General features: G+C 39.3%; 1 protein-coding gene across 1 annotated transcript in view; it reads right to left on the reverse strand.

Moving 5' to 3' along the window:
- Positions 1–474: 474 nt before the first annotated feature.
- Positions 475–25,916, reverse strand: part of LOC122787984 — a 164,164-nt gene continuing 138,722 nt past the window's right edge. The window contains 2 exon segments of the mRNA XM_044054911.1: positions 475–1,064; positions 1,067–1,261. Of these exon segments, the coding sequence (XP_043910846.1) occupies positions 475–1,064; positions 1,067–1,261 (785 nt within the window).

Raw genomic sequence — 25,916 nt, forward strand, 5'->3', positions numbered from 1 at the left:
CCAAAATTAAGATCAAACATCTTTCAGTAAAATCATATACTCTGGGTATCTTACAGATTAAACTATTTTGTATATACCTACTGAGTGAAATGAAAGTATTATTTTTTGAGTAATTGCTTTATATGCATATAATATGGTGAACAATGGTTACAGTAACTATTCATATATAATAATAAAAAAAGATAATTTAGATGTATTTTTATTTTCTACATTTTTTTCATGATTTTAAGTAATCATTAATTTATATAGTGTATTTGTGCAGATGAGACACATAGGAAGTTTTTGCAAATAAAACTGAGCAAACTCAGATTTAAAAAGAGCAGCTACCATTTATACATAAAACTCAGTTATAAATATCACAATGTACGCTAGAGCCCTCTTATATATCTTACATATGCATAAATAAAGTACTGCAAGTATTGCATAACTTATATTTACCTTGCTAATGATTAAAGAGCTACTTTACTAGATTCTTTATTTTATGATACATGTATAAAATATTCTACAAACAGATACAAATATTCTTATATACTCCTTTCGGAAATTCTGGTTCAGCAGTCCATAGAGGATTCCATTAATGAAACAGTTCAAACATGCCATGTAGTAAGTTATAGAAAACAACCAAGTTGGTATGTTGGGTATCACTTGTGTAGGGTTAATGGTTATTGCTAAAGCAGTGAGATTTGCAGGACCCCAGCAAAATGCAAAGAGCACAAAAACCATAAACATTGCAAAGAAGTGTCTTAGTTCGTGTGGTTTCAATTTCTGTTTATTGTCTTGTCTGACACGATATTTCACAGCAATTATGAGAGCCCAAATCCTTACATAGCAAAATACAACAATGATTATCGGAATTATAAAATGGATGGTCACAGTGACAATGGTGAATACGGAGCTCACAGTCTGTCCTAAAGAACAGACATATACTCTTGGATCATACTGGTAAGCATCGATACAGAGAGATGGCAAAACTGCAGCAATGGCCAGAATCCATGTCAACCCAAGATAGCCAAATGTATTTTTCAGGCTGTACAATTTGTCATATGTCTCACTGTGACAGATAAACAGTATCTGTTAATGGCGATTGCTGTAATATTGAACACTGATTCCACAACGCTTAGCGCCAGAACAAATCCACTTGCCTTACATTGTATGTCTCCTAATATCCAGCCATTATGGAACATAGAAAGCAAGGACAGAGGGTATGGGTATACGGCTACCAAGAGATCAGCCACAGCTAAGCTGACAACAAAGACATTACCTAAAAGAAAGGGAAACAAAATAGTTTAACAGCTAAAGGGAAACAAAATAGTTTAACAGCTATATTTTCTTCTACTAGGTATTCTCAGGTTCTTTTGTCTTGTATAATTTGATACATTTCACTTCAGAGATTTGATTTGGACAATTTTTCAGTTAACTAAGTCATTACAATGCTGTGATCAGCATGCAGAACATTTCCCTTTCTAGCAAATCTTTTGGGTGGTTCAAATGTTTTATAACTAAACAGCAGATATTACCATATGTAAATTGCAGACAAAACAATCAGAGTATAAGATGAGGTGAAGAATACTACAGAGTAAGCTGTAATTTGAGGAACCATTGCTTCACAGAAAGAGTGGTATCTACATGGAATAAACCCCCTTCTTATGAGGTAATGGCAACCAAGGTGTGTGGAAGACAATAATGCTTGAACAGCCAAGAAACCTAGATTCTGGTAGCAGATACAGATCTTTTGATGACCCAGATTTCACTACTATCATGGATAAACTGTAGATTGCAATTAGCCAATGATTTACTTCTTTGGTATAATATCCCAGGTGGCTTACCAACAATAGACATGAAATCAGATATTAAATAGTATCTGTGACCTTGGCCAAACATAAAAAATTGACATATTAAGGGGGACTAGCCATCTCTGAACTTGGCAAAACATATGTGGACACATTAGGGGAGGGTCTAGCCATCTATATGTCCTGTCAGGTCCTATGCTTTCTATGTTGTGAGATTATGTTTGAGCTGCTTGAGTGGGCCACCTTCATCCTTTGTTTACAACATAGCTTTTAGAACCAATGATAGAGGGCACAGTGCTGATCTAATGTTTTCTCTGACTACCTTCAGCTTAGAAGTGAAAGTGCTATTCAGTCAATCAGCACAATATTTATCAAATATTCACTTTAATTTATGGTATCATTTCTGCATTAGTAACTGTATTTAGAGCACAACCTAGAGCTGTTTACTGAATTTCCTGTTTGCACTTATTTTTAAAATCTTTTTTTTCTCAAAACTTGCATTTTATCTGTCTTTGGCCTAGCACTCTTGTGTGGGGTCATTTACTGCACTGTTATAACTTGTTGATACTTGTGAACCTCTGCTATCTCTGAAAAAACAAAAAAACAAAAATAATCTTGCTTTTTTCCCACTTTTCTGAGATTTAAAAAAGTTCAGTTACAGGCTTGCTGTTCTTGAACTGTTTGTAAGTTTCTGTGAGGCCATTTTTTCTTGGGCTAAAGGGAAGTCTCTCTGTTGATCAGTGGCAGTGAAAAACATTGAGCAGCCTGCCTGCCCCTGTGGGAGTGCTTACTGACTTGAAACTGTAGTTTTATTGGCCATTTTGGGTCAATTCCAAAACTCCTTCATCTTCCTCTCTTAAAACCTGGTTGCCTCGTGGTTTTGGCATCTTTTCAGGCTTGTTGGCTGTTGGTGAAGCACCCACCAAGAGGAAAAAACTCTGAGAGAAGAAAGGAGCCACTTTTGAGATTTTAAGTATTTTCCTCTGTTTATTTGCTAAGTTTTTCTGCATAGCCGCCTATTTTTGAGCATTTTCTGGCTTGTTAAACTTGATTTCTGCATTAGTAACTGTATTTAGAGCACAACCTAGAGCTGTTTACTGAATTTCCTGTTTGCACTTATTTTTAAAATCTTTTTTTCTCAAAACTTGCATTTTATCTGTCTTTGGCCTAGCACTCTTGTGTGGGGTCATTTACTGTACTGTTATAACTTGTTGATACTTGTGAACCTCTGCTATCTCTGAAAAAACAAAAATAAAAAAAAATCTTGCCTTTTTCCCACTTTTCTGAGATTTAAAAAAGTTCAGTTACAGGCTTGCTGTTCTTGAACTGTTTGTAAGTTTCTGTGAGGCCATTTTTTGCTTGGGCTAAAGGGAAGTCTCTCTGTTGATCAGTGGCAGTGAAAAACATTGAGCAGCCTGCCTGCCCCTGTGGGAGTGGTTACTGACTTGAAACTGTAGTTTTATTGGCCATTTTGGGTCAATTCCAAAACTCCTTCATCTTTCTCTCTTAAAACCCTCTTTTGTGCGGTTTTGCACGTTTTTGTGCATAGCGCAACAGCGGGCAGCGCCGCCTAATTGGGTTTAAACTATTCCTGGCTCCACAAAGTCTGCTCTTCACTTTTTCCCTTAGAACTGCTCTATCTCTCAATTTAAACACCATATTCTCATTCTAAGGTCCTTCACTGGTCCAATTAAGTAATCCTACAAGTTAGCACTATTAAACCATAAGCACTACTTACTCTTATACTCTCTATGATTACCCTGTCCTCTATTGGTCCGTCTTAAATTCAGTTTCCCTATATTACTCTAGCATGTCCAAAGGTCAGTCAATGGTTTCCTCTTAAGTCCAGCTGGTGAATCTGGGAATTTTGAGGCAATGTTACAACTGTCTCATGTACACGGACAACCCTCTCCTCCTCCAAACAGGTTCAAATATATGTGAGAGATGCAACTATTTAGCCAAACTGGAGGCTGAGCTCTCTCATCTCAAAACTGGTGTAACCAGTCAGGAGGAGAAGGTAACCTCACACAACACAATTCCAGTATCACATAGTCCCACCACATCAGCGAACCAAACACATAAATACACAAAACATACTGGAGGCTCTAAATAAAAATCTACCTAAGCAACAGAGACCTCCAAAGCAGACATCCAAGCAAATGCTACCTCAAAACAAAACACACACAACACATAACCCACAAAGTCAGTGTGCCAAGCAGTCACAGCCCTTAAGGCTGAATAACACACCTGATACTCTTGTTATAGGTGACTCTATTGTCAGACACACTGACGTCCCGCTCACCAGGCTGAATAAAGAGAAGGTCACAGTGAGCTGCCTGTCAGGTGCTAGGATCCGCCACATAACGCAAGCACTCAGGTCACTCCAAAGCAAATACAAATATGACTCAGTCATTGTACATGCTGGTGTGAATGACCTGAGACGTACCTCCCTGGACTACATGAAAAGAGACATAGAGGAGCTCTCTGATCATGTAGCCCAGGCTGGTATGACCCTGACCTTGAGCAGCATCTTACCCTCACCTAGAATGATGGCACAGTACAAAGACAAAATGATCGATTTTAACAATTGGCTAAAATTTTGGTGTCATTCAAAGGGGATCCAGTGTCTGTCAGCCTGGGATGACATGCTCGACAAGCCACGTTGCTTTGCTAGGGATGGCTTGCACCTGTCACCACTGGGCTTTCGGATATTGGCAAAGGCTCTTGCCACCCGCATAGTGCCTTTTTTAGGCAAGGCTCAAAAGTCAAACCCACCCCATAGACAGCACAAGGAACAAGAAACTAAGGGTAATGCTGCTAAACGCCAGAAGTCTTAACCTCAAGATGCACGCACTCGAAGCTCTCCTCAGTATGGAGAACATCGATATCTGTGCAGTGACAGAAACCTGGTCCAAGGCTCCAGAGAGCACCCCAGCACTACCAGGCTATACCTCATATCATGCTTTTCGGCCCCAAAACCCGGACCGAACCACAAAAGGAGGGGGAGTTTCCATATTTATCAAGGATATCCACACCTCCAGGTTAGTGGCATTGCACTAAGTATCGGAGACCATCCATGTGCAACTAACAGTGGGCAAGACTGCTTTTCAGTTTATAGCATCCTACAGACCACCCTCTCAAAGTCAGGAATCCCACTCGGCTTTCCTGAAAACATTGGAGAACATGAAGATCTCTCCGAACACCATTATATTGGGTGACTTCAACTACCCAAACATTGACTGGGAGCACTACTCAAGCCCCAGCACCTTAGCCCAAAGGTTCCTGGAAATTATAAACTCAAATGCTATGGAATAACTAGTCACTACTCCCACAACAGGGGACAACATACTAGACCTGATCATTACCAACATGGGGACTCTATGCTCCACACCAGAAGTATATCCCTCATTGGTAAGATCAGACCATAAATTAATTTCACTGGCTGTCCACATCCTGACCCTACCCCCAGCCCAGAAAACCAGAGTGAAAAATTTCTCAAAAGCGAACTTCTCACTTCTCAAAACTGAAGTGTAATCCTTCAAGGCCCCAGGGCCAGTGGAAACTACGGCCCAAACTGCAGAATCCTATATAAACGCATTCTACAGACATCTCCAGGAATGCATGGATCATGCTATCCCAAACAAAACCAAGACCCAATCATCCAAAGGCAGGCGTCTAGTCTGGTGGACCCCTACCATAAATAAACTGTACAACAGAAGGAGGAAGCTACTACATGATAGAGCAAAATCCCTAATAGGGAAGGCATCTCTGATCAGTACTAGCAAAAAATTACGATCCCACATAAAATCCTCCAAGGCCAGCTTCGAGAGAAAAATTGCACAGGACACCAAAGACAATCATAAGGCTTTTTTCAGTTATGTTAGAAACCTAGGATGCAACTCCCAGACTTGTTCTGAGTTGATTCTAAACAACAAAAAATACTCTGAATCCACAGACATCGCCAATATCCTGGCAGACAGGTTCAGTGCAAACTTCTCCACCTCCCCCCCCCCCACCAAAAGAGCAAGTATCTATCCCGGCAGAGGGCTGCCTCCCAAACATCTCAAATGCTCAGGTGAATGCTGCCCTCTCCAAAGCAAAAAACACTGCTTCCATGGGACCAGATGGCGTCCCAGGTTGTGTATTACATGAACTCCAAGAGGAACTAATCCCTCAAATAAAACAGCTATACAATCTCAGCCTCACTACAGGATATGTGCCCACAGAATGGCATACAGCAACAGTGGTCCCACTCCACAAAGGTGGAGCCTCTACGGACCCTGGAAATTATCGCCCCATAAGCCTGACTAGCTTAGTCTGCAAGGCTATGGAGAGGATCATCATGGAGCTCATAAACAAAGACATTGGGGACCTACAGACACTAGATCCTACCCAGTTCGGCTTTGTCAAGGGCAGATCCTGCCTTTTGAACCTGGTTGACTTCTTCGAAACAGTCACCAAAGCCATAGATGAAGGAAAGGTGGTCCACACAGCCTATCTGGACCTTGCAAAGGCATTTGACACAATACCCCACTCGGGCATCATAGATAAGCTATCCAGCTTAAATATAAACCCCTATGTCACAAGATGGGTCGCAAACTGGCTCAAAGACAGAACCCACAGAGTGAGAGTTGCCGGAGCCATGTCAGACTCGAAACCGGTCACAAGTAGCATCCCACAGGGTTCTGTCCTGGGACCACTCTTGTTCAGTATATACTTTTCCGAGGTACAGGCAAATGTGGAAGGACTATGGCTCACCAAGTTCGCAGACGACTGCAAACTGGGCGCCATAATCAACTCTCCAGCTGACACAAACATCCTTCAAAAAGGTCTCACAGAGACAGAAAACTGGTGCCAGCACCATGGTTTAAAGCTAAATGCCAAAAAATGTATACTCATACCCTTTGGCAAAAACAATGTGCCCACAAATTACCACATAGGTGGAAACCCATTAAGTACAGAGAAAGTTATTAGGGACCTGGGGACCCAAGTTGATAGCAATCTCTCCTTTGAAAACCACATTGCCAAAGTGGTTAGAAAGACCTTCTACATAGCCCACCTCATCACGAAGGATTTCACATCTAGATCAAGAGAGGTAATCGTGCCCCTTTATTCATCCCTCATCAGGCCCATCATAGAATACAATGCCCCTTTTGGGATGTACCTTACCCGACACCTGCAGCAATTAGAAAGACCCCAAAAGTATCTCACCAAGAGGATCAAGGGTCTCAAACAGATGCCATATGCTGCTCTGTTAAAAAAACTCCAGCTCTACTCAGTTGCATACCGCCTACTTCGAGGCGATCTATGCCTGACATACAAAGCTATGTCAAATCCAGAATTAATGGACATGCTCCACCTCAGTAAATCTAAATACCTTAGAGCCACACGCTCGAGGGACTTGAACCTCAACACAGAAATAAATAGAACTTGTTGGAGGGACAGGTTCATAACCCAGAGGCTCCCTTCGCTCTGGAATAGAATTCCAGTTCATGTGAGGCAGAGCACCTCACTGAATCTCTTCAAGAAGAATCTCGATAAGTGGATGGGAGATCGTAGGTTTGTCCCAGGGATTACTCCCGTGTCACTATTAGACAGAGGCACAGTAAACTAAACCTTAAAAAGGGCACAGTATACTCAAATCGTTGGCGTAAGCCATACAGAATCGGGCTAGGCTTATAATTGCCCCAGGGCAGATAGCCTAGTATGAACCTATGAACCTATGAACCAATGTCTGACACTAAACCCTGGCTGACTAAAACTTGAGGAGTTAGAATTATGAAAACAAATGCTAGAAACATAAAATGGCAAAAACATAATTGTGTTTTTGTGGGGGGAGGGCAAGGTCACCTGCACTCCTAATGATGTGGCAAGCCCTCCACATGCCTTAACTTATATATACCAACTCTCCTATTGCACAGCCATGAAGAAGTGGGAAATCTCCAAAAAACAAAGAAATAATGCCTGGTGTGCAACTTCTTGTGACTCTGACACCACACATGGGTAAATCTTCAATATACTACACCAACATCATTGTTTTTTGCTATATTACTTCTTTCGTAAAAGCTGTATGACATAGGACTCATAATACCTAAGCAGCAGGAGTGTGGTTACAAGAAGATACAGTTCCCTACATGGGAGCACAGGGGGTTTGTCCCTTTATTAGCATTATTATTTTCAAAAACGTTGTCCATTTTCTAGGCATTAGTCTTCAGATGTTTATTTTTAATGTGTCCCTGTATTAGTAGGAGGACTGTTTACATTTATATGCACTATTTAAACAGTTGTAGTCTGTGACTTATTCTTCTAATGCTTTCCTAGACCTCTTCTGAGATTTGCTGCATTTAGAATCAATATTCACATATGTTTTTATTCATATCTTTATGTATTATAATAATTGGCATGTTTAAAATGTTTTGCTCATGTGGTCAATCAGACTCTACCTGGCCAATAGCCCATTCATTCTGTATTAATGGGGTTAAGGTCAAATAACAGGAGGCCAGCATTTACACCACCATCATGGATGTTTTGAAAATGCACTGTAATCCATATTTCCTGCACATACCCAGTGAACATCTGGAGAGAGGAGTTGTAATAGGTCTTCTCCTGAAATCTGCAAGGAGTGTTCCCCCCAAACAGCCTCACCCCTCCCTCCAAAACATTCTGTGGTGGTTTCTACCATCTATACCAGAGAAATAAACTTGTCTTTTGTATCTCAGGTGTGTAAACCATTCCTATGACCATGGAGACAAGCAGACCGCAACCCTTTCATCCTTCCCATTCCTGCCTGACTCTTCTAGTGATGGAATTGATAATCAAATTCTAGTTACCACGGCCACAGTCAGGACTGCATGCTTCTGCACCAAACAGCCAGGCTGTAATAGTTTGTACTTTTGCCTTTTGACAGTTTGACATCTTGTCCTTCATAAACTCAATGCAATCTATTTTGTGAAGTATAGTGGAACTTGCTTTGGGGTGTGCTAGGATGTTATTTTATAAACATGTATGAATACGTTGCGTGTGTGTGTGTGTGTGTGTGTGTGTGTGTGTGTGTGTGTGTGTGTGTGTGTGTGTGTGTGTGTGTGTGTGTGTGTGTGTGTGTGTGAGTATGTGTGTGCAACACATGTACTTGCATATGAGTGAATATGAGTGATGTGTGTGACTATGTATACTGTTAGCTGGCTTATGTCCCTTTTCAGTGAACTACATGGGATGAATGGAAATACTTCACTCTCCAGATACAACAGTTAGACTCCCTCACAGAAGTGAAAGACACAAAAATATAACCCCCAGAACTTCAAAAATAAATTGTGGTTCAGACAGTTTAACAGCAAATACTAAAATGAGCTGTGATAGTTTTCAAGCATTTTTGCAGGAAGTCTTCACCCTTGCAGCCTTAAATATGGGAGTTGCACACCCCACTCCACTCCACTGCTACTTTTATATGTTAATTCTGAGAGTGCTGTAAACAGAGGAAGTGAATATTCAGAGTTCCTGCAGTCAAACGTAGACTATATCCCCATAATCACATTTTTTTTCACATTTCCAAGGACTGCAGTGACTGACCTAGAACATTAAAGAGCTGCCCAAGATGCTACTTAACTCTTTGCTGAGTTTCTTGATAATGCTACTTTTCCCACTTCCTTTTTAGATGTCATTCCTCTGCATTGCTTTTTTTGTAAGGCTGATGTATAATAAATTATATTATTAAACATGGCACTATGAGGTACTTCACATTTTCTTACTTACTGCATTTTTGGCAGTACGCAATATTTAATATTTACTTCTTTATTGAACTTTTGTTAGGTTCATTTTTGTTTCCGTCAGGGCAAAAGACATTATAAATACATTGCAGTAACATAAAGCTGTACAATGTAACTGGTTATAAAGACATATGGTTACACATAAACTGTTTGCTGCATCAGTACCTTCTCGCATTCATCATCAATGATAACATGTACTGCTGCTGCACAGTATGTTGTAGAATGTGAGATCATAACCAAGTGCCTGAACAGATGCTCACCAAACAATTATATAGGTTCATAATTGATAGCCAGGCTAATGACCCCATTCTGCTTTTTTAAGCATAGCCATGCTTCCCAACATGAGAATCAAGCCCTGTACCTTGAGTCTGTGAGGTAACCTTCCCATTATGTCAAAACAGGACGTAACTCGGGTTATAAAATGGGGAAGGAATGTTGTTACTAGAGAGCAGGGATCAATATTAAAAGTAACACTTTCAAGTTAGTTAATTTTATTGTTTACTTTTGCTTTCACAATCTCTTGAGGCCAATTGGCCTTCAAGCATGTGACTTAAAGATGGCATTTGCTCTGAGTATTGTCCCTCATTTCTTTCCAGATTTCTATGTGATTTAAGATTAGGGCATCCTGGAAAAACAGAGTGAAAGAGGTGTTATATTGCCTATCAGTGATTATTCTTTTTACATAGTACATTAAACTCAGAGTGAGAACAATAAAGTTTCTGGGGTGCAGATGACATACCTCGCAACCTCTTTGCACAAGAAATCTGTAAAAAGCCTAAAATGATGGGGAAACAAAGGCCCAAAATAGGGACAGATTTTAATATTGCTCTTATAAACTTAGAAAGTTGCTAGAGTAATATGATTTGTGTTAGCATGCATTTTCTGAAGGATATGAAGTCTGAAATTCATGTATGTAGTTATTTAGTGACTTCAGTCTTCAGTGGTTTTCCAGAAAACCACAAGTGTTATGAGTAACAGACCAAAAATATGAGGGAAAAAGCCGGATAGCTGAGATGTATGACTTATCCTCTACAAAGAAAAACATTTATTTTGTCATATTTGCTCACAAACTGAGCAGCTTAAGTACATGCATTCTGAATATGTGGGCACTCGAGCTGTGATTTATGAGCTTTTGTGACTAGGATTCCAGTACAGAAAATTTAAAGTAGATCCTTAATTTACAGCATAAATAAAACAAATGACATCACTAATAAATATACTAAGCACTCATTTAGCTATGCACCCTGTGCATCAGGTAATATACATATGCAATCCTAAATCTAAAAGATAGAAACAACGTGATGGCACAATTATCATTTGCATGGGGGGGCAGGAGGCCAAGGCAGACACTAGAGTAGTGACTCTGTGTGAGTGAGGCAGGCAGAAATGTAGATAATATCAAATGGCCACCGAGACAGAAAGATCTGTAACTGTCATTAATGCCTCATGTAGCTGGTATGTGTGAGAGTCTGTATGGGTGCACAATGTGAAATGCATGTCAGAGTGTCTGAATGAACACAGATAAGCTCTGTGCTAGCACTATGTCCTGGCATGTCAAACAGGTGTAAGCTATGCATGGTAGAGGTATCATTTTATCATCATTGTCCCCGACCACAAGAACTGTCTCTGCCAGGAGTTGCATTGGTATGTCCATGCCCATTGTCAGATGTTGTGGTGCTACCTGAACATGAGTGATGTCTGTTGCACAACCTCTCCTCATGACTATGCCCAGGTCCATGAACCTGTGTCCTACTATGTCTGGGTGTGGACACCTTGACCACTGACAGAGCAGTGGAAGTAGTACCACTATTGGAATGGGATCAGACATGGCCACATTTACTAACACCAGATGTTGTGGACCTATGGCCACATGGATACTGTCCCTCTCTCAGACATTCCTCACAGACACTGCCCATTCCATTGTGTCATTCATCCACTCCATTGAATCGACTATGTAATGGAGACAGTCACACACATCAGCTTATTCCACATCTAGAACCCTAAGCATATCTCCTGAGGTCCTAGTGGAGCATGCATGTGCCTCTGTGATGGCCCAAAACAAACGTCAAGTGGCACGTAATGACACACCAGCATCAGGTGGATGGCAGACAACAGGCCTCCTCTGAACATCCCTACCAACCCTCCTGAGTGGCACCTCACTTATGCTTTGGTCATGGACAGAGTCAACTGGTACTAAAGCCACAGGAACCACACTATCCTGATCAACTGTGTCACCCTCAACCTGTCTATCTGAGGGCTCAGTGGAATGGGAATGTGTAGGCATACTGACTAAGACTGAAGGAAATCCAGGGATGTGCAAGTCACAACCGCAGTGTCAAATTCAATTTCTGCATCCCCTCCCGACTGTGCCTCAATTTGGCCACCATCATCAGAGCCTACTGATACTCCAACATCAGGTGTTAGGAGTCCTACACTTCCACTGTCAGGATCACCTGTGATAAGCAACAAACACAGGAATGAAATTACTACTCCCATAAATATTAACCCAAAATATACGAACAAAAAGTAACACTGCTCGCACAATTGCAGATGGTTCAGCAATACAGGCATGCATTATACCCTCTTCACACATAGAGAATATATAAATAATTCTTAGTAATAAGCAAAGAAATATTTGCTTACCATGTACAGATGGCTCAACACTTTGCAGGGAGGTTGGGCATGAATAAAATGAAGCAAGGAGAGGATGGCAATTAGGCATCACAATGAGAATAACACAGTGGGACAGTGAATACACAATTGCCTGTATGCCCTGTAAGAAATAGCTGTAACTGAAACTTGTATGAGCCATCCACCAACATTCATGTCTACTGAACAACTCTCTTGTATAACTATAAAACTTCTCAATAGGTCATCATCATCATTATCATTATCACACCCCCCATTTTCTACACAGAGGTTGAGGTGTCATGTTAACTGTCACTATCTCTAATGATTCTTTGTCATACTCCCGCTTACTTTGACCGACTGTTGCAGATCTTTTCTCACACAATCCATACACCACTTTGTTGGATGTTCTTGTTTCCTCTTACCTTCTTCTCGTCTGTTCCAAATCATCACCAGAGTGTCTTCTGCTTTTTTGCACACGTCCAAACCACCATAATCTGTTCAATGATCTTTTCTGCAATTGGAGCTACTTTGGCTTCTGCTCTTATATCCCCATTTTTTCATCTGTCCCACAATGTGCATCCTACAACCTTTCTCAGGCACTTTATTTCCATCACCTCTAGCTTCTCCATCTGCTCTGCCTTTACTACCCAGGTTTCTGTACCACGCAATAATACTGGTCACACCACTATCTTGTACACCTTACTTTTCACCTTCTTTGGCATTTCTCTAGCGTTCAATATACCTGAGATTATGCCATTTGGCTGCAGCCTCTCTGATTCTAGCTTTGATCTCTTCATTCTGACCTCCCTTCTCCTCAACCACCCCTCCCAGATACTTGAAGCTATTAACCTGTTCCACTATCTTCCTTTGTATTACAGTTCCCAGCTTCTTCTGGTTTTCCCATTTGCTGTCATTACCACTGTCTTATTTGTACTTAGTTTTATCCCATTCCTCCATCCTTTGCTGAAGTTTGTGCTCAGTCTGCCTGTAATGCCACATTGTCTGCATAAAGCAACTTTGTTGATCTGCCCCCCAACCTGTTTGCTAATGTAGTCCATCATCAGTATGAACAGGGCTTAAAGCTGAACCCTGGTTCACACCCACTCCCAGTGGAAACCCCTCTGAGACTGAACACTTTTCGTACTGAGTCATTGTGTCCTTGTACATAGCCTGCATTAGGTCTATCAACATTCCTTGGACTTCAAACCACTGCAGTGCTGCCCAAATTAGCTTTCTTGGAACTGTCTCATGCTTTCTCCAAGTCTAGGAATACCCAGTTGGACTCTTTTCTCATCTCTAGCTTCTCAAATATCTGTCTCACTGCAATAATTGGGTCATCTGTGCTACATCCTGATCTGATTCTGAACTGCTCATCTCCCATCTTACTTTTTACTACTCTGCATATCTGTTTATCTATCACCCTCTCCAGAACTTTCATGCAATGTGACAGGAGTTTGATGCCTCTGTACTGTCCACAGTTGTGGATGTCCCCTTTGTTCTTGCACACTGGCATGAGTATGCTTATTCTCCAGTCATCTGGGATACTCCTTTCTCCTCAACACTGCTATGAGTACCCTTAGAAGCCATTTCTCCCCTATCTCACCCAGCATCTTTATCATATCTGCTATGACCTCATCTGAGCTGATTTCCCTGACTTCATTTTCCTCTTCTCTCATTGTAGGCTGTGTCTATGGCAGTGCAGCTTCTGTAGGGTTTTCTTCATTCAGAAGCTGCTGGAAGTACTCCTTCCATCTACCTTTGATGTGCTGTAGACTGGTGACCAGGATTTTGCTTGCATCCCTTATGAAAGTTGTCTGACTGTCTTCTTTATCTTTCTGTCTTTGCCTTGCAACCTGATGTAGATTATTTTGTGTCCCTACTGAGTCACTTTCCAGAAGCTGGTAGAGTGCCTCCAATGCCCTGTTCCTTGCTATTGCATCTCCTTTCTTAGTCTCTTTGTTAGCCAACCAGTATTCCTTCCTAGCCTGGTTGGTCTTTTCTATCTCCCAGTTTTTCCTGCACTCCTTTCTTTTGATGACTTCCTGGTCTTCTGAATTCCACCACCAGCTTTCCTTATGTACCTTATTTCCATACCTGACTCGGTCACATATCTGTTCTGTAGTTTTGAGGTGCTGACATTCTTCTTCAACTTCACCTATTTCCTCCTTTTCTCGGGTTCTAGAGCCCTGAGTAATTCCTGATGTACTTTCTCTCTAGTCAGCTTTCAGGTCTTCAGCCTGGTCTCTGTTTACATTAGGGTATTCCCTGACCACTGCGTGCAGCTGATTGTGGCAACCAGTGATTTATGTTGTGGACTGACTATTTCACTGATGATGACCTTGCAATCACTGATTCTAGCCCTTTCCTTACAAGGAGGAATTCTACCTGAGTTGCATGTTGGCCACTCTTGTATGTGATCTCGTAACTGGTGTTAGAGAGGCTTCAGAAGGCAGTGAGGGATGTCATCAGAATTAGTGACAGACTCATGGCAATCAGACACCAGCCTAATGATAGGGCAGTATTCATAATCTCAGCCAATGACCCACAGCAGGATTGTGATAGTGAGGAAAAGAATGCATTCAGACAGCAGTTGCAGAACTTTCTGGATAAAGCAGGACAACTTGAATTGGTGTTGATAATGGGTGAATTCAATGCCCATATTGGGACAGACAGAACAAGACATGAGGATTGCCTGGGTCCACGTGGGTGGGGCAACAGGAATAAAGGAGAGGCCATTCTAGACTTCTGACTGGCAAATGGCTTGATAGCAGCCAACACATGGTTCAGAAAAGTATCAATGAGTATTGATAGAAACTGACTAACTGGTTCCAAGTTTGCTTTCTTGCAGTCATATCCCCATTGCCTTTCTCAAGCAGAAAGGCTCCTTGCCACCTCAGAGCCTGGATTATGACCTCATACTCAGAGCCACTGAAAGGGTTTTTTTCTGGATTTGTAGGGTCGAGTGCTATAATCCTATATGACATAAAACAGAGAAGGATAAAACACATTAATATCACATACGTAATCCATTTGTTCACAAAACTAATCAGTCTGTGGACCCTTTGTCATCATAAAGCACTTGAATCACACTTCTTATTTAGTATAACAGAATGGTAAGTGCCCCCCCACACCCACACACACGCACACACACACACACACACACACACACACACACACACACACACACACACACACACACACACACACACACACACACACAAATGAAGGCTTGGATAAACCAAGGAATACTTCACAAGTAATGTAGGCTTTCTACACATTTTCAACATAAAGCACTTGAAACACACTTTTCGTTTTGGACACTAGAATGGTAGGTGTCCCCCAAACACACACAAATGAAGGTTTGAAAAAAAAGTGTACCATGTAAGTAATGTATATATGTTTTCCACATAATTATGAGAATGTCTAAACGTTTTCAACAAAAAGATCAATTTATGAATGCCAATCACTTTTCAGTGTTCCCACCACTCCAGTGGAGGTTGCTCTAGGCCATCTCAGAAGCATAACATCAGTGACAGCAACATGTACATTACAATTCTCTCCAATAACACAGGATAGTACAAAAGCAAGTGTTAAGAAAATAGTTGTGCTGAAAGTATAACATGTCTATCTCACAAACATAAAGGACTGCCAAAACTGCCTAGGCCAACAATTGGGTATAAGAAGCGCATACAGATAAAAGTTCCATTTTCTCCTAGACATATAAATACATTTATTAAAGTTTACAAAATCTAAAATGTCTTGGAATAATACAAGAATACCTTAGAAAAATTAAGCCTTCTGTTCAGAAAAATCATCCTCAAAGGAATAGAAATCTTCTCTAAATACAGAAATCTCCTCACCTGCAAGTACCCTAGCTGTACAGTTACCTTTTTATAGTGTAGATTCGCCTTCTGAGCACTGTGAAGATCCAAATAAGGTGTGAACTCATTAGAACTGCTGAATACCAAACTTTTGACTTCAAGTTGCAGATGTAAACATAGTCTAGTCTCTACACCATTTTGGTACCTGCTAATGGCTCACAACTGTGAATGATTAGTGTGAGTGAAGGAAAATGCAACAGCATTTTAGACACCTTCCTTGCAGTGGGTGTGTCAGTGAGGATACACTTTCAAAGTGTGGAACTAACTTCAGTGAACTTTTAAATAAAGCAAAATCACCACATATGTATAATTTTTGTCCATAATAGCGCACACCTCCTGCCCTTGATGAAAACTGTTGTTCACTGTTGTGTAATTTTATCACACCTTGAAAAGAAAATGATAGAAAATACACTAGAGACTACATGTCTGATATTAAAGCACAGATAAGGGAAGAGTGACCAGAACACAAGAAGAAGACAGAGCTGCATTTCTGCAAACATATTCATAAATTCTTGTGTGATCATTCATTGCACTAAATATGTTAGCCACACATACACAACCAACTGAGAATGTCCAGGTGTATGCACTGTTAATTCTGGTCAAGAAATGTGAATTGCTTGTTTTGACATGATTTGATTGCTATTGCAAAGTTGTGTCTGTGACAAAGAGAGGCAGCATACTCCAGCTGTGGTTTGTAATCACATTAGTCTGATGGTCCAAAGCACTAATTCCTTGACTGTAATAGGTGTTTCCTGTAGTGTCACTCAGTTCATCACAAAACATATCATCCATAGAGTAATTAACAGTATCTGTACAGTTACTTACCTCTTCACATAGTGTGAGCACCAGCGTAGCACTATATAAAAAGTTAAAAGGCTCCATGTCCCAGCACAGATCACTCTGCTACACTCCACCTTTATCTACAAACATATGTACAAAATATATTGCTCTTCCAAGCAGAAAACGAAAATTCAAAACAACTCCCACTCATTGTAAAGTGAAGAGACTCTGTCACTTCAAAGACCCCATTCAGCAATCATTGCATAAGAAACTGTTTAGCAAACCTAACAATCTAAAATCAGCTTTCCACCAACAAAACTAAAGAAACTTCTTTTTTCGGCTTTTCCCGGTTAGGGGTCACCACAGCGGATCCGCTCATGATTGGCAGTAGAGTTTTACAGTGTCGAGTTGCCAGCCCGGTGCCCAACCTTCCACAGAAGGCACACACATGCACACACTCATACATAGGGCCAATTTAGAGTGTCCAATCCACCTACAGCATGTCTTTGGGATGTGGGAGGAAACTGGAGCACCCGGAGGAAACCCACATGACCAGAGGGAGGACATGCAGACTCCGCATAGAAGGCACCCCAGCAGGGGATCGAACTGGAGAACCTCTTGATGTGAGACAAAAATGCTAACTGCTGCACCACTGTGGCCGCCCAACAAAACTAAAGAAACTAATTACCATAATTTAGTAAAAAAAATAACACAAAACCACCTCTAACAAGTATAAAGCTGGAAGTGCTTCTTTGCCAAGGTAAAATGTTAACAAAAGCAGTATTATCCTATGTACACTAACTGGAATACAGAACTTGGTCTACCACTGTTGCCTGTCTTCTCAGAAACATTCCCACTTTGATAAAAAAGTTACTCAGCTGAAGTTTAACGTGTTTTTGTAAATGTGCATATATGTAAAAATATCTATAGACTTTTCTGTTTATTCTGAAATGTGGTAACTATATATAGGATTCCTGTCACTAGGGCAATGGTACTTGAACTGAACACTGAAACTGTGAATTAAATTTTCTGTAAGTACTCTCAAAGACATGCTGTAGGTGGATTGAATACTCTAAATTGGTCCTAGGCTTGAGTGCGTGTGTGTGCCTTCCATTGAAGGTTAGGCGCCGGGCTGGCAACTCAACACTGTAAAACTCCACTGCCAATCATAAGCGGACAGGTGACCTGCTGTGGTGACCCCTACCTGGGAAAAAGCTGAAAGAAGAAGAAGACTCTCAATGAACCTTGGAATAAAGTTTTATTTTTGCAGGACATCAAGCTCCTCTTAAACCCCATGTGGGGGGAAAGCCCACACCCCCAACTGCATATATAATACCTACTCCAAAGTCACACAGCAGTGAAAAAAAGAAATCTCCACTAGTGCTGAAAGCACTTTCAGTAAATTTAATTCACAGTTTCAACATTTACTTAGAGAGCCATCACTCCAATGATATGTTCCTTTATATATCAGCAGTCGCATTTTAAAGAAAAAAATAAAGTGCTTTCTCTGTCTAATCTGGAAAGAGAAGCAGTTCCATTTTGTCAACTTCAACATGGAAATAGAAATCAAATGTGGTTTGTAAATCTGTATTACTTAGACTAGACAAATAGTGAAGAATGCTGGTTTTATCATGTTTGTTAAGTAGCTTTTCCAGCAATTTCAGATGGCCTCGTTGTGCACCAAATGTAATCTAGTAATATTTCGAATGTATTACTAATGAACTACTTACTGTTTTGTTGATGTTGTGCCTGGGTCTTGTCTGAAAAGAGTCTTTGGACCAGTCTGCCTTAACTGCATTCAAATAAATAAAGGAAGGGAATTAATAGCTAGAAAGTGAAATACTTTGTTGAGGCATAAAATATATAGAGATGAAGGAAGAGAAAAACAGAAACAAAGGTCAGATTCCAAGACATTACTGAGTGATTGGAAGATAATGCTGGGATATAGAACAAATTTATTTGAGCACATTCTCTTTATTTATGCAAGGATGTGTTTAGTTAGCTAGTTAGTTAGTTAGTTAGTTAGTTAGTCAGTCAGTCAGTCAGTCAGTCAGTCAGTCAGGTTAGTTAGTTAGTTAGTTAGTTAGTTAGTTAGTTAGTTAGTTAGTTAGTTAGTTAGTTAGTTAGTTAGTTAGTTGTTTTTCATCTTGACTGAATCATTGGTTCAAATGATGCTGCCCTCCTTCTTACCTAACCCACATTTGCATTAAAATACCCCCCATTCCTTTTTTATTCCAACTCTTTGCTGTGCCAGTCATTTAAGTGAAACAACTATATCACATTACATAAATTAATCAAATATTGTAATGCTCAAACACAATAAAACACTTCAAGCATTGATTCTGTTTACCCAATAACTTCCTAATCCAAATAAACTCCCTACAATGTCTCAGTTTTATGAAAGCATTGCTCTCTTATAAAATCAAATACATATGCCATTTAAATTTATAACAGTTTTCTGATCTTGATACTGTAGACCTTCTTAAAATGTTCCTGTGTCAAAAAAAGCTCTTTAGGTATCCGCTTTATTACAGTAAAAGTCCTCCACAGAAGTAAAACTGGGAAATTTAAACAGAAATAAGCCTTTACACACAGAAGCATCTCATATTTTAATAATATATGAAATAATTCATCTTTTTCACTGGTATATACATCATACTTAAAAATTGGAAAGATCAGCAATCTTGTAATATGCTAACAATAAAGATTTATACACCAGATCTATGTCAATATATTTTAACAAGGGATGGTGAACAGGTAAAGCTTCTTATCCTGCAAAAGGTATGCCGGTTTGATTGCTTGTTTAATGTTGCTTTTAAAAGATGACAAATACTACATTTTCTCCAGCAAAATGTTCATAAATATTCAGAACATACTGAAAATAATAGTTTCTTGACTTGTATTAAACCCAAATCACTATAAATGTCTTGATTATATCCTTTTTTCATACACCACATTCTGTATAATGGAGGACCTCTGATTCTGAGTTATTTTGATCTACTTATTTGAATAACATCAGTATTTAAATACTAACAGTTGGTGCAACTCTATCTCCCATAGTAAAAATGTCCAGGGAAAAGTCTTCAGCAACCTTTTACATATGTCACTGAACAAGTTTGCCAGTTTCCATTCAGGTCCCACAAATAATTGTTCTATAAAGCACTCAAATTAAGTGAATTCCATATCTGGCATAGGACAAAAGTGTGCTTAGAGATCTACTTAATCATAAATATCGTTGTCTTCTGTGTTCAAGCTACTCTTTATGACTGTAAAAGAAATATCAAAGAATGAAAGCATATCATCCTGTGGCTAAACATAGTGATTAGCTCTGGTTTGATTACCCAACCCATTTTCTTTGCACATAATCAATAATTTTGCTTTGTTCTTGCTGGTTGTTAAAGTAATATTCACTGCAAAGTTATTCAAAATATTATTTGTTTCCAAGAGGCTCTAACTAATAAGTCATAAACAACAATAGCAACTACATAAACTGCTGCTTTCACCCGAGGTTACAAACTTTAGAGGAGTCTGCAGAACAACATTCAGGAGCAGTCAGCATGGAATTAATATATGAACAAAACAATGCTGTTTAACATCTCTATGATGAGGCATGTTTTACTTGTGTTTTGATACTGGCTCTAATGGAACAAGTAAGAACTATGGAAATTTGGTAATCTGGCAAAATAATCCACAGTGTATCCCTAATCATCATGTCAGTGGTGGAAGTCATGTTTGAAAAGACAGCTAAAAGGCTTTCCTTTACTAATCCTTACATAGTTGGTTCATAAATGGTCTAAAATCTATACTGGTTCATTTACAGAAACTTCCTCCCTGAATCTGAATCAAAATGGAATGGTTCTAATTGTGTTTTAAATGCTCTGATGAGCCTTTTCTTAACATATTCAAAAATTATCCAGAAGGGCTACAGGTCTATAATTACTCAAATAACCTTATCCTCATTTTTGATATGTGGACTATGGAACCCTCAAACCAATACTCCAGAAAGGTCACAGTGCTAAACTCCTACACTGATGGAGCAGAAAACTCTAGTCCAGACCTCTTTTTTACATTTGAAAAATTTTGCTAAAATACCTTCCAGTGCCAGGCCATCTGATTTGTCAAAGACTAATTGCATGACTGACTTCCTCCATCAAGACATAATTTTCTGAAAACAAAAGCCCCCATCGTAGGTCAATTGTCATACCACATCGTCACTATATTCAAATCTTCATAATATCTATAGTGATTGTTCAATGATAGTGCAGGGAAACTAGACTGTTTCTTAAACCCTGGACTCACCACTCACCAAAGGAAGAACTACACTGAATACTAATACATTCACCATACCTGTCTTCTTGAATATACTATGAAATGAGATGCAGATGAATTCATTCATTAAAGATATATGTTTCTCTCCTTTTAATTTACACACAGACCAATACATTTTCTGAAAGAAATATCTAAAACCTCTCTAGCAAGTAAAAAGAGTTCTCCTAAATACCATCCTAGCTGGCAATGTGGGTGTTATCACCTGCAATCAATATGTTATTTGTTTCATTCAGGGACTAGACTGTTTCTTAAACTCCCAATCTTACCAATGACCAAACCACATTGAATCCACTTTCATAATGTCATGGATTGTCGATTTTGGGCAAAAATCAGTTATGACATTTACCTTTTCTTGCTTCAGTAATACACTGTACCATCTGAACCCCCATTGTACTTGTGACACTTCCATAATTTACTATAAAAGTGTATTTGGTATCCCTGAGTTGTTATCAAGCCATTTAATATTTTCAGAGCATATCCTCCCATACCACCTCTATGGAGGGGCACAAGGACACATCTTTTATTTGCTCTCAGAAATACAAGCTTGCATCAGGGAAATTCGTCCCTGAAGATCTGTCTAATTACTTCAGAAAAATCAATTTGCCAGTCCCCTCCCTTCTACCACAAAGAATAAAACAATTTACTTTTAAACAAATTACATCACATTTATCTGCCATATCAAACCTCCCCTCTTTGCAATTTTTATCCTCATTAGCTACCAAACAGGAGCAAGTGATCACATTCTGGCCAAGCAACAATCTCCATTTTGTTCCAAGGTAAATATTGCCCTTGCCAGACAGAAATCCATGACAGAGGCAGAATTGCATTGAATATTATTAGTACATTCACCATTCCTGTCATTCTTGAATATATACTCTATAAAGATATAAAGATGAACTCTTTCATTAAGGATAGCAGCTCTCTTTCACTTCATACGTCATTAAATTTCCTGAAAGAAGTATCCATGCCCTCTCTATCAAGAAAAAAATAGTTCTCCTAAACACCATCCTAATTGGCAGTGTTTGTGTTATCAACTACAATCAATATGTTATTTGATTTCATACCCTTAGGTAAGTTGGCAGCAAACATCAACAACAGGAGATCCTCATTAGAATAAGCACCATCAAAGAGAATGTATACATTAGAAGTAGCAGATCATGCACTCTCCCCACATTCTAGAAAAGGTGACAGCCAGAAGCTAAAACAAACTTAACTTGCTGGAGATAATTAATATTTTGTATAAGTAAGACCCATCCAATACAGAATACAAATTTCATCTCAAATCTAGTCAAACTCTAGGAGAGCTGAAAATCATGCTAGTGGTCTGACATCTAAATACTTGTATAGTAGATGGCTTCCCTTATTTCAGATCCCTCCCTCAACACACAACATGCACCCATATACCTATACAACTTAACCTACTAGTATATCTTTGGATGTGGGTGGAAAATGAAAACCCAAACTCAGAGGGAGAACATGCAGACTCTGCAAACAAGATACCCAGGATGGGACTCCAACTAAAAAACTAAATCTGTGAGGGAAATGTACTAATATCTATACCACTGTATTGTCTTTCAAAGTAAGTTTTTTAAACAAAACTGTAGTCATACAGTTTAAAATTATACATTCTGGTGGTGTTTCTCCAAAATATCAGTACTATGATGGGCACATCAATTTTATAAGCAAGACTCATATAGAGGCTTTAATACTTAAACCACTTATAATTTAATACTGATTTCTGATTGAAAGGCATACGACTCATTAGGCAAAAACTTGAGGCTGCAGCAAATCCAAGGAGTGAAAAGTAAAACTAATTAATTTTAAAGGGGGGTAGGGATGTCTGTAATTATAATATCATGCTGTATGTGATATTACTGTTTGTAACTCCTGAAAAGAATACAAGATGGCAGGACAATATGGTAGTCTCATGGGATACTGTGATGAAGTAACTAGGTCACTAGGATGTTTGGATCCTTTCGAAAGGCTAAATCCTTTCAAATGAGAAAATAGAAGAACATGATAATCCTGCTGCTTTACTTACTGCCCAGACATCACCTTGCATATCAAAATGAAAATCTTCTGCCTTAGCTATTACGCTAAAATATTTATATAATATAATACAACCTACTTCTGTGAAACAGCCCATGTTTTGTACAACGGAATGGATTATGTTATAGTTTGTCCTTTACTGATTTCCTGTATTTATACAGTCATTGAAAAATCAAGATTTCTTAGGTATTTCTAATGCTCAGCACAGACTGTTAATAACATTTCACAACCAAGAATGTCAAGGATTCATGGAAAAATCTATTATGAACATTATTTGACAGAGCTTATTAGCAACTTACTTCATTATCAGTGTTATTAATTCATTTAAATTTTTTTTATTCTTAAAGGTATATTCATTCTTCTTTCGGCTTTTCCCGGTTAGGGGTCGCCACAGCGGAACTCCGGTCCGCTAATGATTGGCAGTAGATTTTTATGGTGCTGAAGTGCCAGCCTGACGCCCAACCTTCAATGAAGGTGCGCCCATTCATGCATGTCTTTTGAACGCCACTCGACTGCGGGAAGGACATGCAGACTCCACACAGAAGGCGCTCCAGCCGAGAATCAAACAGGAGAACCTCTTGCTGTGAGGCAACAACGCTACTGCTGCACCACCGTGGCTTACTTAAAGGTGTATTCATTAGGAGAATTTTATCTCAGTGTACCTATCAGGGTAAATTAATCTTGCTGTTAGTTGCAGAACCAAACCTCAATTATTGCTTCCTGAAGTACCTGTGTCTTTTAAGATTTTATAAACAAGTGCATAACACATGACTCATAATTATTCTGGGATCTGTTAATTACACCCCAGCTCCAAACTTTTTATTAAAAATCTATTTACTAAGTGTTAACTGTCACAAATCAGCATAAACCTGGTATAAATAGCAAAGGTGTATGAATCTTTGCAATAGACTTCACAGGAATTGTTCTTTATATAAGACTTACTTGATGATGTACTTTTCCTATTAGCACTCATTAAACATTTTATTCTTTATTAATTGTAAACATACCATTGGCATAACAAAGCATAATGTGGCAAAGCAATGTATGCCATTCTAGTCTCATATACAAAAATGACCCCCAAAAAAAGAATAGAAGAAAGGTTTTAATGACACATGCTAATTAACAGCTTCTATTTACTATGACAAGCTGTTTTTGAAAATAAAAGGGTAAAGGCTTTAAAAGCTATAATCTCCAAATGTATTTTTTCTGCTTTTATTTCACTGTGTTGCGAGCATTACCTTCATTTATATTATAGTTTTATACCACACTAGTCTATCCAGTGGAGGAAGGCATACTTTAGTCACAAATACAGCTGGTGAATCACATATAAAAACTGGCAAGTTGTATTAATTTATTTTAAAAGACTGTAGACAGTAGATGAGACAAATATCAGACGTCAGCATGCACTTTCATTTTGTACTTATGAGATGTTACTGGAATAAACCCAAAATCTGTGTCTCTGCCCTTTCTTTCCCATAGTTTGAAGTATGGAAGTATGCCTGCTATTTTCATTATTTCATATCCATATCTGATGACTGCATTGTTGTTATACAGTCAGCAGTTCTTACCTTATGTATACCAAGAAGGCCTTTATGGAATGTCTTCTGTAGCCACAAGCCATCTAGCCATTATTTAAGCAATAACCGACGACGTGGTGTGGTATATTGAAGATTTACCCACGGTTGGTGTGGTTTAATCACGAGGGTGAAGCCCGAGTGATTAAACAAAGGCAACCGTGGGTAAATCTTCGATATACCACAACCACGGAGTCGGTTATTGCTATTACACAATGACATTATTTAAGAAAAAAAATACTTTTCTTAAATAATGTCTTTGTATAACAGCAGACTACTGTTCTTCCACCGGTTGTGGTACACTCCTTCTTCATTTTGATGTACTGTGCATGCGTATGGGACTTGCGTTCCCATGCATACCCAGTCCATCAATGCTTTGAAATGGAAACAATGGAGAAAAGAAAGTCTCCGTTGCTCTGTTTTCTCTTTTTTTTTTTTTTAATTGTAAAAAAAAAAAAAAAAAGGTTTTGGGGCACTTTATATAAACAGAAAAAAGAACGGGCAACTGGACCTTTTTCCATTGGTATATTGTGGGATTTTCAACGGGCACTCTGGTTGGGCTGGGCCAATCGGCGTGCATGTTTTCAAATATTAATAGGGAGTCATTGTATAATTCATTAGTTATTCCTTCTGTCTGTTCCATTCCTATACAAAACTACCGGCAGATGGCACCCTTGTTCTACAGAGATTGGCTTTAGGCTCAGGGAAGAGAATTATAAATTTATCCTTGAAAAGATGGCAAGAACAAGCTGCCAGTAACCAACAGTTTCATTCAACTGTGGCCACTGTTTCCAGGTGTGCCTTACCCTCTCGAGCTTGTGAAAATGTATTGTTTTGAACAGAAGATGTGTATGTGATCTTTAGGTGTGTTTATGAGCTCAGTTTACACTGATCCCAGTGCATATCATCAGAGATACTAAGAAGCAACACTGTTCATTTCCATATCCACATAGTCATCACTCACTCATTTCAAATGGAAGTAGACCCCAATACAGTGGTGAATCAGTCCTCCTCTCTATAGCTTGCCCTTTTTCACCTGGCAAGGTAATCAATAGTAGGTCACTGGTAGCACACATAACTGCCATCTTCCCATCATTAGGTCTCACTGCATTAGATGTT

This window comes from Protopterus annectens, chromosome 13.part0, assembly GCF_019279795.1.
Source record: "Protopterus annectens isolate FY-2018-M chromosome 13.part0, PAN1.0, whole genome shotgun sequence".
NCBI classification, from domain to species: Eukaryota; Metazoa; Chordata; order Ceratodontiformes; family Protopteridae; genus Protopterus; species Protopterus annectens.